This window comes from Vicugna pacos, chromosome 11 (genome assembly GCF_048564905.1).
Source record: "Vicugna pacos chromosome 11, VicPac4, whole genome shotgun sequence".
NCBI classification, from domain to species: domain Eukaryota; kingdom Metazoa; phylum Chordata; class Mammalia; order Artiodactyla; family Camelidae; genus Vicugna; species Vicugna pacos.
In genome coordinates, this window is record NC_132997.1 from 23,092,028 (window position 1) to 23,110,088 (window position 18,061).

General features: G+C 38.3%; 1 protein-coding gene across 1 annotated transcript in view; it reads left to right on the plus strand.

The window, feature by feature from the left end:
- Positions 1 to 18,061, plus strand: part of LOC140699200 (formin-2-like) — a 79,266-nt gene that overhangs the window by 10,167 nt on the left and 51,038 nt on the right. Inside the window, exon 3 of the mRNA XM_072970930.1 lies at positions 1,156 to 1,276. Coding sequence (XP_072827031.1) covers positions 1,156 to 1,276 — 121 coding nt within the window. The remainder of the gene's footprint in view (positions 1 to 1,155; positions 1,277 to 18,061) is intronic.

Here is an 18,061-nt window from a genome sequence, read left to right on the forward strand (position 1 = left end):
AAGACAAAGGAAGTCAAGTCGCTTAAATCATTTTACCAACAATCCTGTTTCTTAAAAATATATCACTTTTATTACCATAGCTGTACATATATTGTATACAGATATGTTAGTAGTACAGAATATATTACCATATGGGTAATCTAATAGATATATTATCATGTCATGTCAAACGATTATAAAGCCATGTTGCTCTTTTTATCAATGGGGGAAATAGTCCTGGCTGATTGAATATTATAGAAAACAAAGCTTGTATTACAGAGGGTGTTTTAAAAATATGTATTAGGTTTCACACATCCAGATTTTCAGCAATAAAAAAAAAATTAATGTCTCTAAATGTGCCAGGAAGAAGGTGAACAGCTTCTTCTTTGTTAGATATGAAACAATTTTACTTTTTTCTTTAGAACTACACACATTTTGTATTATTTATAGCTACCTGGATGTTGATTTCTACATCTCAATTGCTAACATGATTTATAATATGTCTTTGCAATTTTTAAAGCTCCAGCTTACTTGAAATAATACTTAACTTTTAAATTTTCTTCATGTACATACTAACAAGCCTCAGTCAGACTCACTGTTGGAGTGGTACCTGTTGGTTCAGCTGTGCAGAAATGCTGGAGAGAGTTGGCCTTCTCAGTTTAGATGGTAGTTATACTTTTAAAAATAAAACATAAAAAATAATGAGCTAACTTCTGATCGAGGAGGGTGAAAACAGGAAAGTGTACACAGTTGAGACTCCACCCTGAAACAGCTGTGCTTCCACTTGGAGATTAGGTTGGAACAGTGGGGAACACAAGGTCTTCTGTGCTATTAAGCTAAAGTAACGTGAAACACAGAATTTCACCTTTGATTCTAAATATTCTCATCTAAATATGTGGATTTACTGGAATTAATTTTATTTGACACTGTATATGTAATAATTTGCAAAATCTATTCTTACTTATTGTGGTCGTTCTGCCTAGGACAATAGCAGAAGCCTTTTGTTGTACATTGTTTCCTATTATCTGCGCAATTTTGATGAGATCAGACGGTTTTTAGAGAGTCATGTTGTGTTGCTCTTCACTGGTTAGCGATTTGACAGTGTATGTCACTGTTTTGTCAATGTTGTTGTAGTCTTCTTAATTATTTGAACATCCTGTGCTTCTCACTGATTAGGATGCTGGAAAGGAACAGTGTGTGTTTCCACTGCCTGAACCCCAGGACCTCCTTCAGACCTCACAGATGAAGTTTGAAGATTTTCCAAAAGACCTCAGAAAACTAAAGAGAGACCTGAGAGGTAATGTACAGTCTTAAAGCAACTCATGATTGATATTTATGCTTTTTCAGTGAGAGGACAGACTTCTGTCACGTCGTTGTTAAAAGATAAGTATTCCCCCAACCCCACCCTTGGTGCACCTTCCCAGGATCTTGTGGCTTGTGAACTTGCCTGTGAAGAAAATATTTTCTTTCACATATTTGGTCAAAAAACACACACATGTGTAATGCTTTATTATTAGTTGAGAAACCTTATATCAAATCATTTTGAAGAGAGTTTGAAATTCTTTGAATTTGTAAATTCAGAGTAATATATAAAAGCAAATTGTTTATAATTTTTTTTTTTTGGTGAATAAAATCCCTTTCCTCCCCTCTCTGCTTTTGATGAAGTAGAGTTGGCTTACAGCATTATATTAGTTTCAGGTGCACAACTTAATGATTCAGTTTTTTTATATTATGTACCATACAAAGTTATTATAATATTATTTTCTCTATTCCCTATGCTGTGCCTTACACCCCTGTGACTTATTTATTTTATAACTGACAGCTTGTACCTCTTAATTCCCTTCACTTTTCTCACTCATCCCTTTTATCTTCTTTTCATGAGGGTTCTTCTTGTTATTGAGTTGAGACACCTCACCTATCTATTTAAGCCTCTTTCTAACTTTAAGTACAGACGGGGAGTGAATAAGTTTATATGAGATTTTCATTTCATGTCTCACTAGATGAGAAGAAGAGGCATGGTTACTGCTGCCCAGAAACCAAAAGGATGATAAAAAATTTAAGACATTCATTCTCACTTCTAAAGTATTTATCCAAAGATATTGATCTATAATCAAATTTATGGAGTTGTTATATTCCAGTTACAGATGATATTATATGGATTTAAATCAAAATAGTAACATTATATAGTTTACTTGTAGTTCTTAAACACTAAGCATTTATTATGGGCCTGATGCAGGATAGGCATCTGCTAGGTGTCTATCCTAGCACATGCCTGTAAACCTAGCAGATGCCTGTAACCCTAGCAGATCCTGTAACCCTAGCAAAGTTATAGTCAACTGTCCAGGGAGGGTGAAGACTTGTCTTTAAGATGCTCCACCTTAGAGCCTCTAATATGAGTGCTCATTGACTGAGTCCAGGATTGATTGCCTTGTTTTTTAGAAACAATTAAAACTGTGTTTCCTTTATGTAATGCTACATTACTATGCATTTAAGTATGATTTCTTAAAGCAATATAAAACCCAGACTATTCATGTATAGTATTTATCACACTTCAAAATTTTGCCAGTTATCATGATTTGCTTCTGAAATTCCTCTCTCTCTCTCCCTCTCTCTCTCTTCCCCCACTGTCACCTCTGAAGTAGTGCTGGACATTTCTGGGGTATCTGAAGGATATTTAACACTTTAACCAATTCAGTCTTGCAAAGAAGGATTTCATAATTTACAAAAGATCTTATAAACAAGTGTTGTGGTGAGCTCATTAACAGGCAATTTATGTTTAATTTGGTTGATGCTTCACTTTGGAATGTAACCTCAATTACTTTTCATATCTACGTGTTTTCTTACTATAGTTACAAAAAGTCATGAAAATGCTCACATATCTAACTCTCAAGACTCAGAGCAAAAAAGGGAGAACTAACAGCCACTGGGAAAAGGATTTGGAAAGGGCAGGTAGGCAGCACTGATGAGAGCTACTTCCTCCTGCACGTCTGTCTTCTCAAGCAATGATCGCTTATTGAAGGAGCATCTTAGCAATTTCTGAGTGCCTCAGAGGGTTAAGAAGGTGATGATCTTAGCCCCAAGGGTTTATACTTTATATTGGGATAAGAAGAACTTTTCTGAATGGTCTGTTCCCTGAACTAGTCCCTGTTGCATGTACCCAGCACCACATTTCTCAAGTTTGTCCATAGGCTGTTACAATTTGGTGCCCTAGAAATGGGGGATTTCATGGATAAATGAGTATGAGAATTGCTGGGCTAAGATAAGCTTGAAGGCATTTCCAGGGCCCTCTGGACAAAGGGCTGCAGCAGTTCCCAGCCCACTTGACCACAGAGCACTTTTCCCAGTGTGTCTGGTAGGTGCTGTAGTCAGAGGAACTCACTTCAAGAAATGCAGGCCTGCTGCCCTGTGAGTAACAGAGGCATGGTGTGTGCCTCAGAGGGGCTTACAGCAAAGGTGGGGAAATGAAACTAGGTCATGAAATAGTCTCATTACATGTTACCGTTCTTGTAAAATAAGATCAGCTTCAATGGCTGTTGACAAGGCTGTCAAACTCTGAGGGATCTTTTGAAAAACTGACAAAAATCAGAACAAATTATGCCTTTTATTTTTTGCTTTTCTAAAATGTTTCTGTTTTGTTTTCATAAAAATGAGATGTTTTGTGACACAAGGAAGAAATCTTGTGATCTGGAATTTAAATTCTATTTCTAGAAAGGATCTAGCATGAAGGCAGCATTCCATATCAACAAGGCGTAGAATAAAACGGCCTCATGTCCCTTTACGGGATGAGATGGTATAAATATACACTGATTTGACTAAATAGGAGTCAAATAGGAGGTTATTTTGTACACAATTACTTTAAATGAATATCTACCTTGATAAATGTACCCTAATAATGATCCCTTTTAAGTGATCAAATTAGATAATTCATTTCAGAAGATTCAAACAGTCTGTTCACTTTTTTTCAAAAGCAAAGTTTTTAAAGAAGACAGAAAATTAGATGATATATGTAGATAACCTGTCCCAATATTTTCCATATAATAACTATCTCAAAGACATTGGCTATTTATAATAAGGAAAATAGAATAAACAGTGTGATTAGGTTGATAAAGACAGATAAGCTGTCAGCCGTAAGTCACCCATCTTCTGGCTCTGTCACTATTTCTCATTCCAGACTTATTTTTGTTTCTAAGGAATGACCGAGAAATAATGTGTTATGGCTCAGGCACTTATAGTAAGACAACTGAATCTCATTTTAGCATTTTATAAGAGCATCTGCTGTGTTTGGTATGTATATTGTTCCCACGCTTTCTCCAGCTCCCCTGGGAGCTCCCTGGATTTCCAAGCCCAGTGACATGTAGTTGGTTTACCAGCTTGGTCAGTTTGTGCCTCTTCTGACTGTGAGAAGCTCTTCTTGATGCCATCGTGCCCCATGGTGGCTTCTGTTCCCATGCCTTTCTTGGGTAGAAATGGTTCCACTTGCCACCTGACTTAGCATGAACAGAGCACTGAGTAACTAAGTTCCTGGAACTCGGCACGCATGTTCTCATGCACAATCTTCCCTGAACCTCCTGCCCTCCCCCACCTTCAGCGTGTGACTTGAAAGTATTTCAAATTCATTACCTACAAGTTCAAGCTGAAATAATATCTCTGTCCAGACATATACAGGAAAAATCAGCTCACAGGCTAATTTGTATTGATTTGTATTTGTTTGGAACATTTACATTTATAATTGTAGATATCTGATTTTATTTTTGTTTGAGAAATGAAAAAATGATGTTATAAACTTAATTCAAATGCAACCAGCAGTTTTTTAAAAATTACTTCTTATTATGATTTTAGAATGAGTAACATTTTAGTATGGAACATCAGACAACATTGAAAAATGTAGAGAAAAAAATATATTTATTTTTATCAATGGAAATAATCAATAAACTATTACAGTAGGAACAGAGAACAGTTTTATTTGAGCCAATCTGAGGATTGTAGCCTGGGAGACAGAGTCAGGAAGCACCTGGATTGTGTTATGCTGAACCACAAAATGGGGAAGGCTTATAAAGGCAAAAACTGCAAAATTAAATATGTTGTTTGTCAAGAATTAGAATTGGAGCTGGCAGGATGTAAGGGTGTTTGTTACGTAAAGATTGGTCCAAAGTGGTTGCATCGTTACAAGGCCTTGAGACCATGAGGCTACAAATAGCAACTAGTAGCAGATACTGTTCTGAGAATGACTGGTGGTGTCCTTGAGTTTGCTACAGTGTAGAAAATTCAAGTTTTTGGTAATACAGGAACGTATCTATAATGACAACACAAGCAGAGTGAAAGGTGTACATGTTCTGGGTTTGGAAGAATTAGTATTGTTAAAAAGACCATATTACCCAAGGTGGTCTACAGATTCAATGCAATCACTATCAAAATAACAAGGGCATTTCTCACAGACCTAGAATAAATTATTAAAGTTTGTGTGGAAACACAGAAGAATCCAAATAGCCAAAACAATCTTAAGAAAGGGGAACAGAAGTAAGGGAATCATGCCCCTGGGCTTCAGAGTATACTACAAAGCTATAGTAACTAAAACAGTATGGTACTGATCCATTTTGATTCTTGAATGCATTCTTTTCTTTAATAGTTAAAGCAGATGTACAGTGCATGTTTGAAAGCCTCAAAACAATCTGTTGCAGCTAGCATAAACTTTAAGCCAAATCATGTGTAACCCAGAATGACTTATCCATATCTCAGCATGTGAAAATTTCCTCCATCATCTGTCATCCTGTAGTCCAATAATATAAGGTTAATATTTTGGCATGTTTTTATCTAGTGTGTGTATATGTTGCACATGCATGGATTATACCATCGACACCATGATGCATACAATTTTTGTAATTTTTATCCATTCTTACATTCTCTGCTCTAAAATTGGATAACATATTTATGTTTACATTATGTCTTTTTTCTGGCTTTCTATTGTCTTAAAATTTTGTCAACATTCTCTCCCTGACTCCTGCAATACATTTTGAAAGCTATAGAAAGTATTACTATTAATTTGTTGGCTGATCTTAATTGTGAACATATTTTCTTAAAGTATATAGTTTTAATACCTGCCAAAAATTTACTCAATATATTTACCTTCCCAAATAAGATGAAACTTTTAGAACATTGTGACTAATAATTAACTACTCTTTTCTTTCTTCTAATGTTTTTCCAGACTTTAACTACTATCATTTTTCTTTTAAAAATTGCTGATATTTTATTATCCTTAAATAATAACATTTACCAACATATGTAATCACTCTGCCATCACTTTTGCATCCCATTTTTCCCTTCTCATTTGGTTGTTTGCTCAGTGAGGCTTGGTGGGTGTTAAGTTCTGAGTCTGGTAATAACTGCAAAAATTTTTCTTTCTTATTTTTGAATGATTAGTCTGCTGGACATAGAATTGTAGATTGACACATTTTCATCAATATTTTGAAGATACTTTTTTTCTTCTGCCATCTCTTGTCACTGATAAACCTGTTTTCAATCTCTCATTCTTTTGTAGATAATGTCTTTTATTTTTGTTGACTTTTGTAATTTTCTCATCCTTATTCATATTTGGCTTTGCTTTAATATGTGTAGTATGACTTTATTTGTTTTTGTTTGTTTGTTTATTTATTTATTTATTATCTTTCCCTGTACTTAGAACTTTTATTTTAAAGACTGATGTGTACCTAAATGTTTCAAGAATTCTTGACAATTACCTTTTCATATATTGATCAGTTTCTCCTCTTTTCCTGAAATTCCTCTTAGATGGGTATTGGAGCCATTTGGTCCAACACTCTATGTCTCCTAAATTGTCTTTTATATTTTTAAAATCTACCCTACTCCTTTTGCTATAAGCTTCATGTATTTCTTGACAGTGTCTTCCAGTTCATTAACTCTATGACTCTATCCAACCTGATGTTTATATTTTCAATGCAATTATCTTAAAATCATACTAATTTTTTGTTTCTTAAGATTTATAATATTTTTTACCATATCTATGATTACTTTTGAAATAATTTCTCATTCTTATTTTGAATATTATCTTTCCTTTATCTCTGTGATGCTTATAAAAATATATTAAAATTCTGTTTGGATTTCCTATAGTTTTTGTTTCATCTTTCCTTTGTTAATAGCTGTATGCATTGTTTCTACTCATTAGTTTTCTTTAAGATATTAGAATGTTGATTTAAAATAGGTGTCAGAAGATGTCAGAAGTTTACAGCCTGTAGGCTTTTTGTAAATAAAATTCAATTGGAACATAGCCTTATACATCTAATCATTTATGAATTATCTATGATTGCTTTTGTGTTACAGCTGAAGAGTTGAGGAGTTCTGACCAAAACTGTCTGTCAATCTGTTTGTCCCTTGCTCTCTCCCATCCCCTGACCCGATACATCTGCACTCTCTTAATTTTTTCAACTATTTTGACTTAGTCTGTCTGGGAGTCCTGCCATGTGGACATGTTTAGTTATTCAAGATTTGGTCATCAAGCTAGTGAATGACTTGGCTCAGGTCACGCCTGGAAAGCTGTATCTGTCTGCTGTTGCTGCCCTAGACACACAGCTGTGTATGGACCACAGCTCTTTTCACCCTCCTTTCATGAGTCTAGAGCCCAGTCACAGCTCTGGGTTTCCAGTGGTGAGACCAGTTCCATTTCCTGCTGTGTGACCTCTCTCCCCACCAGTTTCCATGTAAGCCAAGATCTTTACTTTCTCCTCCATGTGCACACTCCGGTGACCTCTCACCTCCACATTATTTATTCCCTTAGGCTTCTCTGCTATTTCTGGTCCAAAGAGATATTAACATTTTTTGTAAAGCACATTGTGTTGGTTTGATTTTCTCTTTTATGTTCCCATTCACTGCTATGTGTTTTCAGCAGAAGGAAGGCTCATCCTATGAAGTCATCATTCCATTTGACTGGACATCTGTATTCTTTTATATATCTTTTCCCACTGAAAGTTACACCACGAGTATTTCCTATGTCATTTACTATAATTCAAGAACTGTTTAAGATGGTTTCATAATAATCCATCTTATGATTGTGCTGTAATTTAGTAAGTCATTAGATTCTGGTAAGAAATTAGACTCCAATTTTCCCTTCTCTTAAATATTTTGTTGAACATCCTTGTTGATAGCCTTTTTTCTTTCACTATATTTCTGACAATTTCCTTAATATAGATTATTACAATTACAATTACTGGATCAGATTTAATGGACATTTTGTAACATTCCTGATGCTTTTTTACCAAAATGCTTTCTAGAAGGGCAACTTATGAATTTAAAGGTTGGTTTGTCTCCTAAAATAGAATTGAATAATAAAAAATTTATGAGATTTAGATCAGTAAGGAATCTCAGAGATATTATACTCTAATACCTATCATTCAACAACTGTTTTATTAAATTAATAGAAAATAAAAAATAGAAACATAGACCCTTCCTTCATAGTTCATAGACTAGTAGAGAACTGATAGATATCTGAGTAACCACTACCCATTATAAAGGTATTTTTTTAGTTACATAAATAAGATACTATAGAAACACAGAAAAGGAATGATTGAATACACTTGTAGAATTATATTTAAATTGGATTTTGAAAAGTAACCAATAAAGTGACAAGAAATGGATGGTAAAATCTGATATAGCTAGAACATAAGGTACTGAGGGAGATGGAATCAGAAGATGGCAAGCCATCTTTGCAAAGGGTCTTAAGGGCCTGCTGAAGTGTTTGGACTCCATTGGGCAGTCACTGCTTAGCCACGGGAATGCTTCTAGGCCAGGACGCAGTGCACTCAGATAGGCTTTTCTGAAAGGCCATCATAAGGCATTTGTGAATGATGGTTTAGAGGGGAGACTTGAAGCTGGAGAACTAGCTAGTCAGATATTATCATGCAAGCTAAGGACCCTGGGTTAGGATGAAGAGGAGAAAGGGATCTGGGAGTCCTTGGAGATGCAATGGAGCAGGATTTTAACCAAACACATATACAGGGTAAGGAATTGTCTTGTTATTTCACACTATGGAAAAACAGGCTTTTTTCCATACACAGTATATCAGGGACTACTGGGCACCCAAGTCAGACACTGGGTCCCGTGATAAAAAGTCAAAGCCTGGGTAGGATGGGAAAGTTCTGGTTATACCTGACCTACATCACAGCTCTATGTCTGGTTAAAAGAAAATAGAGTATCGGGGGGGTCGAGATGGCAGAGACGTAGGACCACGAGTTCACCTCTTCTCACGACTAAAAACAAACCCACAGTGACTGCTAAACAACCATTGAGAAAAAAGACTGGAACCTAGCAAAAAGGATCTTCTTCAATTGGAAATATAGAGAGAGACCTGCAGGGGACAGTAGGAGGGCATGCTGACAATAGAATCAGGGCCAATACCGCCTGGGTGGGTGACCCACAAGCTGAAGCGTAATTAAGTCACAGAGGCCCTCCCACAGGACTGAGAGCACTGAGCCCATGTCAGGCTCCCGAGCCCGGGGTCCAGCGTTGGGAAGAGGAGAGCCCAGGACATGTGGTTTTGAAGGCCAGGGGCCTTACCTCCAGGAGCCCCACATGACTGGGGCAAACAGAGATTTCATTCTCTTGGGACACATAACAGAATTTCCCATGTGCCAGGTCCAAGGGTAGAGGCAGTGACTTCATAGGAACTTGGACCAGACCTGCCTGCTGGTTTTGAAAGGTGCCTGGGGATCTAGGGGATGCCTGTGCTTCACCCTGGAGACATAAAAGCTGATGGCAGATATTCCAGGAATGTTCATGTAAGTGAGCTTCCCTGGAGGCTGACACCTTGATTGGATCCTTAGGTACCAAGACCCAGCCCCACAAAACATCTTGTAGGCTTAAGGGCGAGTAAGCCTCAGGCCAAACAACATACAAGATGTGAACACAGAAAGAGAATTATTGATCCAAAAATTTTTATAGAAGACAAAATACCCTGAATAGATAAAGCAATTTCAAGAAAGAAGAACAAAGCTGGATGAATCATACTTCCTCACTTCAAAGTTTATACAAAGCTACAGGAGTCAAAACAATATGGTACTGACATAAAAACGGACAGATAGATCAGTGGAACAGAATAGAGAGCCCAGAAATAAACTCACAAATTAATTAATTTATGACAAAGGAGCCAGGAATATACAATGGGGAAAATGCATTCTCTTCAATAAATGGCGTCTGGAAAACAGAAGAGCCACATGCAAAAGAATGAAGCTATACCACTAGCTTACACCACCCACAAAAACTAACTCAAAGTAGATTAAAGAGTTAAATGTAGATGTAAAACTTATAGAAGGAAACATAGGTGCTAAGCTCATTGATATTGGTCTTCATACTGATTTTTAAAATTTGACAGAACAAGCAAAGGCAACAAAAGCAGAAATGAAAAAAAAAATGGGACTACATCAAACTAAAAAACTTTTGTACAGCAAAGGAAACCATCAACAAAATGGAAAGGCAACCTATGGAACGGGAGGAAATATTTGTAAACTCATGTATGATGAGTAGTTAATATCCAAAATACATAAAGATATTCTACAATTCAGTAGGGAAAAAAAAAGGAAGAAAGAAAAAGAAAAAACAATCTGATTCAAAACAGGCAGAGGATCTGAGTAGGCATTTTTTCAAAGAAGGCACACAGAGAGTTAACAGACACATGAAAGGATCTTCAAGGTGACTGACCATTGGGGAAATGCAAATCAAAGCCACAATGAGATTTCACCTCACACCTATTGGAACAGCTATTATCAAAAAGACAGGAAAATAACAAGTGCTAGCAGGAATGTGGTAAAAAGGGAACCCTCCTGCACTGTTGGTGGGAATGTAAATTGATGCAGTCACTATGGTATATAGTATGGAGGGTCCTCAAAAAATTAAAATATAAAGAACTAGTATATGATCCAGCATTCTCCCTCTAGATATTTATCCAAAGGAAGCAAAAACACTAACTGAAAAACCTATCTGCACCCCTATGTTTACTGCAGCATTATTTACTACAGCCAAAACATGGAAGTGATCTAAGTTTCCATCAATAGATGACAGATAAACAAAATGTCATATATACATATGACACAAATATTCCACATATAGGAAAATGTGATGTATATATATAATAAATATCCGATTGAATATATATGGGATATTTTTCAGACATAAAAAGAAAGATATGTTGCCATTTACAACAACACAGAAGGACTTGGAGGGTCTTCTGCTAACTGAAATGTCAGACAAAGAAAACAGATATCACATGATCTCACATTGTGGAACCAAAAAAGAAACCCTAAACAAACAAAAAACCCACCAAAACTGTTGAAACACCAAAACCTGACTCTGAGTTACAAAGAACAGATTAGTAATTGACAGAGGTGGGGGCTGGGAGCTGCCTCAGACACTATGGTTCTTCTCATTTTAAGTCATTAAGTTTTGAAACTGAAGTGGACCCGGAAGCCAAGTCTGGCAGAAAGCGCCCTCCAGCACCTAGGGCTGTGATGCCTTCTGCCATGACCGGGGGGCTGGAGCAAACCCTAGACCAGCTGTCTTACCTGTTGCTGAGTGATGGTGCAGTGCTGGTGACACCTGGGGATTGAAAGAATGACAAGTGGATGGCCAGCACCATCTCTGAGCAGGTCAGCGCCACCTGTGGTTTCCACAGCACTGCAGGGACATACCCTTCAAGCTCCTGTCAGTGGTCTTTGGAGAACACACTTTGCTGGTGACCATGTCAGGCCAGAGAGTGTTTGAACTGAGGCCAGGAGCCCACTGACATCTGCCCCTGCCTGTAGGGAAGAGGCCGAGGTGGAGGGGTCCTGAGCCTCTGTGATGAGGAAGACACAGACCTCCGCCACCTCTCTCTCAGCTTGCCTCTAGGACTGAGGCTGTGGGCTCACACACCTCCCCACCCCTACCTGGACCAGCAGAGGTATGGGTACTTTGCACTATGTTAGGGAGAGTGAGGGTGAGTGCATCTCCCTCTCCCCACCCTCCCATCTAATGAACTTGAATTCGATGGTCCCAGGACAAAAGAAAGAAAAGAAAAGAAAGGAAAAATATATGAAAAAGATAAAAGGATCTGACTGCATTGATAGTGAACTTTTCATACTCAAAGAAATGTCCTCCAAATGTTAATTCTCCCTTCTTAGTGAGATAAGTTACTTTATTTATGTAATTGAAAGTATCTCATTTTTAGAATAATTTGAATATTCTCCTTTAAACACCCAGGTATCCAATTACTGTCCCTTACTCCAGGATATATCTGATTTTCCAAGGGAGGTGAGGCTCCTGCTCCGGGTTAAGACACATGTGACACTGCTTGCATGGGCTCTAATGTTCTGGCTAAAGGATGCTCAACCCCAGCCTTGGGAAGTGGGAGGTAATGGACTCAGAGGTTAATAGGATGATAGTGTGGAATTCACCCTCAGAAGCATAAGGAAAGTAGGATGTCTTACCACCTCAAGATCATCTCATAGAGAGGGGAACAGCATACCTGGAGGTAGACCCGAGTTCAAACCCCAATCTCAGGCTGAGTCACTGTGTCAAACACAGGATGCCATCATTTTACAAGAGCCAAAGGCAACAGGAGCACTTCCTGTGCCATGACTCTTGTGTGATGTGTCACACCACGTTCCTTATTGCTCTCCAGGGCTCTGTGACTACCTGAGGTGTCACTTCCCTTGTTGTGAAAAGGGACCAGGGTGGGAATTCTGAACAACTCAAACCCCAGCACATGGGGACAGACTCAAGGAGATCACCACTGTGGCCCTTTGTTTTATTGTTGATACTGAGAAACCCAAGTTGACCTGGGAGCACAAACAGGCCCATGGAGTTTCACCTCTGAACTTGACCCAGCCTTGGTCTATGTCTCTGCTAGAGTAACATTCCTCCCTGAGTTTGTAGCTGCCCTTCTAATCCCTCCCTGACCCCAAGACATTTGTCCCCCTGAGCACTGGGTATTTGTACTCTGGTGTCATGGGACCTTGTCTAAAGTCTTCTTCAAGACAGTCTCTTTCCAATTTCTCTTCCAAATACACTCCAGTTTTTCATCCCTATTTCACTGGAAGTTATCACCTCTGATGCAGATGCTTCACTTGGATTTCTTATCTCCATCCCAACTCTTTGCTTTCCTCAACCCACAAACCCCTTTATGTCCCATGGTCTCTGCCTGCAGGACTCGAGGGGGAACCAGTTTCACTGCTCCACCTGCACTTCCATCGCTCCCCTCGTCCAGTCACCACCATCATTAGCCTCAAATCACAGTCATGGTATCCTACTCTATCTTCTTTTCCAAAGTGGTAGCTAATAACCTTTCAAATTGAAGTCAAAGTGTAGTGGTATCAGCCCCTTCCATCTTCTGACCCCTGGTAGCCTTACCCTCCCTTCTCCCATTCTTTCACTGCATTCTGGAGACTCTGGATTTGACTGGTCCTCACAAACACTGTGATCATGACAGCTCCTTCAGAGCTGTCACCTGTACTGTCCCCTCAACCTACAGAGCTTCTCTCCAGGTGACCTTCATGTTCAGGTGTCCCTTCCTAGAAGAGGTCTTTCAGGACCACTTCTGCCAAGGCTAACCCAGATTCCACTGCTTCCACTTTCCTCTTCATATTTATATGTGTATCACCTCTGAAATTCCATACCTTCTGTTTAATTTGGAATGTGTTTGGAATCATCCTTTCCTCCCTAACAGGAAGACAGGACTACGTTTTAGTTTTAATTTCTCTTCTCCAACCCAAGCACAATTTTTTTCTTTAATCAATTCAAGGAAATGCCATACACTTTATTATGATGCTCCCTCTGTCATTTATTCACGTGATTCCCTCCAGTTACAAAAGTGTTATGAGCTCCATCCCTTCTACCATGATGAAAACCACTTTGCGCCCATTCCACTGGGAGAACACATCATCTGTGAATAACGGTACTAACTGCGGACCTAAAACTTAACTATGAAAAGAAAACCCTAACACTGCCCTAGCTTTCCACTGCCGTGTGAGTGCAAGATGGCAAGCGAGACATGAGGGGCAGGGATGTGGAGGTGTCCGCAAATTGTCCAGGTGGATTTCTTCTTGGTCAGAAAACTCATACTGTAGCATTACTGCAGGAAAAAGAAACAATCTCCATGAAATTCACCAAATTTATTTTTAAATATATCTATTGTTATGACAGAATATAAGTATTCAATAAAAACTCAAATAAGCATACTCTATTATCATCTCAAAAGACATTGTCTTTTTTATAGAATACAAAACTCAGGCATAAACATTTCTTTTCCTTAAACTGATGACTTTTAAGATTTCAACTCTAGAAAAAATACTATGGCCAACTTAAACTCTATACTGATAAACTACATGTGTTATCTAATTATACTGCAATATTTGTATACAGAAACCTATATATACATTTCTACAATTGATGTACAATAGCTACTAAAACTGCCTTAAGAAATGTGGTGCAAGGAAGGTTCAAACTGAGTAAAAGATCAGTCTCTTAAACACATTCCTTTCACTGCTAATTAGAGACAATTCGAGCATTCTGTGAATATTGAGAAAGTCCCACATTTCTTGGTGTTTTCTGGGAATTCCATACATTTGAGATGGAGAAGGTGACCATGAAGAAGTTCACTGCTGTGCTCACTGGTACAGTTGGAGGGACTCTGGTCCAAAGGAGGGGATGCTCCTCCATCCACTGGCCTCCTTGCAGCGCAGGTGGAGATCTGACAGGGTGAGTGAATGCAGCCCGGCAGCTTGGGAGGCCTGGGTGGAGGGGAGGGCACAGCAAAGCTTTAATACGAGGGCCCACTCCTGGGAAAGGGATCATCAAGGTTTGGTGCCTGGTCCCCTGGCTGGTTTGTAACAGCCCCTTGTGATGTGCTGATTCTCGTGACCTCTTCTAGGAACGTGCGCAGTTTCAGCATCTCCACCACCTCTGCTTGAATAGACTGCAGGGATCTCTCTTTCCTCAGTTCTTCAATGAGAAAAGTGATTTCCTTCCTTGAACTCAGGTTGACCGTCATCAAGTGTCTGTAAGCCTTAGTGAGGCTGGGTACGTTTACTGGCTCCTTCTCTCGCCTGGCATTCTTTAAAGTTGTCTCCATGCTAGGATACTCCTGTTTAGCCACATAAAGCTGGTCGATGAGCTGGCACTTCTCTTCGATCTGGGCAGCCAGTGTTTCAGCCGCTGCTTTTCATAGCTTTGATAAAGGTTACTTCTAACACACTGAATAAGTTTGCAGGTAAATAAGACACCACCAATGAGGTGAAGACAGGGAGACCCAACACTGCCTCTCACTGGAGGCTCTGGAACATGAGCTGAGAACACAGGCCATCGGGCAGCAGCACCACCAGGACCGCACTCAGCTTACTTAGGATCAGCCTGAAGCCAAGCTCCATGGAGGACAACAGCCCCTCCATGGCACTGACCTATCCAGGGCTCTGCCTGGTTACCGTGGAGCCACCAGCCACAACAAGCCCCCAGGGACACCCGCAATGTTCCACCTGGAACCCAGCCAGCAACTGACATCCCAGATTGGTCAGTTACCAGTGTGTGGGGGAGGGGCTGTGTCAGAGGGGAGGGTTGTAACCAAAGTGTCATTCTCTCCATTACTGTCCAATGGTAATTTTTCTTACCTCTTTGTTTTTGTGTTTATATCTATATACAGTAAAAAAAAAAAAAAGAGTGAAATGTATCAACGTTAAGTTACTGATTTCACGAATTTTTCAAATTCCTAACCCTCCACAGTCTTCAAAAAGTCAATGTATGTATCATATGTTTGAATCATATCCATTAACATAGAATATACACTTCTGTCACATTTCAACTGAACCACACCCTCTGACAACATGCATCCATCAGTTTCATGGTGGCTGAACTTGATAAAAATTAAATAAATCACACTGCACACTGTGATGTCTGTCTCTTTTGCTCTAAGTAACATTTTTAAAGATACATGCTTTTAATTGAATATGCCATTCATTCTATTTGTAGCCCTAAATAATTCGTCCTTGTAAGGTTATATCACTAATTAATCCATCCTCTTTTTTTTAATAGACTTTATTCTTTTTGAGCAGTTTCAGATTCACAGCAGAATTGAGCAGACAATACAGAGTGTTCACACATATCCCTCATCATCACCACCACACACACATACTCCCCTAGCCTCAACATTCCGCATCAGTGTGGCATGTTTGGTACAACTGATGAACCAACATGGGCACATTATTATCAACCAAAGTCTATAGTTTACATTAGGGTTCACTCTTGATGTTGTACATTCTGTGGGCTTTGACAAATGCATCATGACATGTAGCCACTATAGAATCACACAGAATAATTTCATTGCCCTAAAAATCCCTTGTGCACCATCTATTCATCCCTCCCTCCCTCTCCCCAGGATCTTTTTATTGTTTCTGTAGCTGTGCCTTTTCCAGAATGTCATTTGGTTGGAATCCTACAGTTTGTAGCCTTTTCAGACTGGCTCTTTTCATTTAGTAATAGGTCTTTTAAGTTACTTCCCTGTCTCTCATGGCTTTAGCTTTTTTTTTACTGCAACTATATTTTTAAAATTTACCTATATGAACTGTTTATTGTTTGTAAGAACGTTTAGCACTTTAGCTTTTTAAACTTACATCATTATCAAAGGAATAAAGCCAACCACAAAATAAGAATTAATTGAAAAAGATACATATGCCTTGCTATTAACAGCAACATTATTTATAATTGCTGAGATAAGGAAGCATCTTAAGTGTACATCAATAGTTGAATAGATAAAGAAGATGCAGTATATATATATATCATATATATATATATATATATATGAATACAACTCACTCATAAAAAAGAAGGATATTTTGCCATTTGCTGCCCTTCATTCACTTTTCTTTTCACTTCAAAAACCAGACATTTTTAACTGGCAGAGGCAGTTCTATTACATGAAAAACAACAAAATACCTAGAAATAAACTTATCCAAGGAGGTTACCTATATCCTGAAAACTGAAATGACACAAAGAAATGGAAAGACTTCTTGTGCTCTTGGATTTTAATAATCAACACTATCAAAATGGCCACACTGCCCAAAGCAACCCACAGATCCAATGCAGCCCCATCAAAATATTCATGACATTCTTCACAGAACTAGAACAAACAATTCCAAAATTTGTAAGGAACCATAAAAGACACTGAACAGCCAAAGCAATCTTTTGTAGGTCTGTCTTTTTTATTTTTTTCTCCACTTTCTTCTTTTTGTTTTCTTTTCTTATGGTTTGATGACTAAAGAAGGTCCTTTAACATTTGTTGTAAAGCTGGTTTGGTGGTGCTGAAATCTTTTAGCTTCCATTTATCTGTGACACTTTGGATGGAAAGAGTATTCTCGGTTGTAAATTTTCCCCTTTCATTACTTTAAATATATCGTGCCACTCCCTTCTGGCCTGTAGAGTTTCTGCTGAAAAATCAGCTGATAGCCTTATGGGAGTTCCCTTGTATGTTTTTTGTTGCTTTTCTACTGCTAATTTTAATATTTTCTCCTTATCCTTTATTTTGGTCAATTTGATGACCATGTGCCTTGGTGTGTTCCTCTTTGGGTTGATCCTGTGTTGATCCTGAATATCAACAATTTTCTATGATTCAACATTATACAGTAGAGATTTAGACAATGATGAGAATATGACTCTATAACAAAAATTACAGAAAGCAGCCGTATCTACACTCATACATATGCCTATGTATCTGTATATAGATATATTTTTATTATTAATTAAAGAGAATTAAATTCTGGGCTCAACTATAAGCTTCCTGGGGACAGGGCATCTTTATCTGCTGACCACTGCATTCCCAACACGTGGCACAAAGCCTGGTGTGTGGAAGGTGTGCAATTGAATTTTCAATAAATGAAGACACTATGAGATCAGCAAGAAATCCTAAAAGAAGGTAAAAGATGGAAAAATGAAAACAGATATAAATGAATGAGAGAACTGAGAAATTAAGAAAGAAAGAAATCTAAAGGCTGGTTCCTTAAAAACAAACAAAACAAGCAGCTGCCTGATGAAACCAAGGGGAAAAGACAAGAGTCTTAGT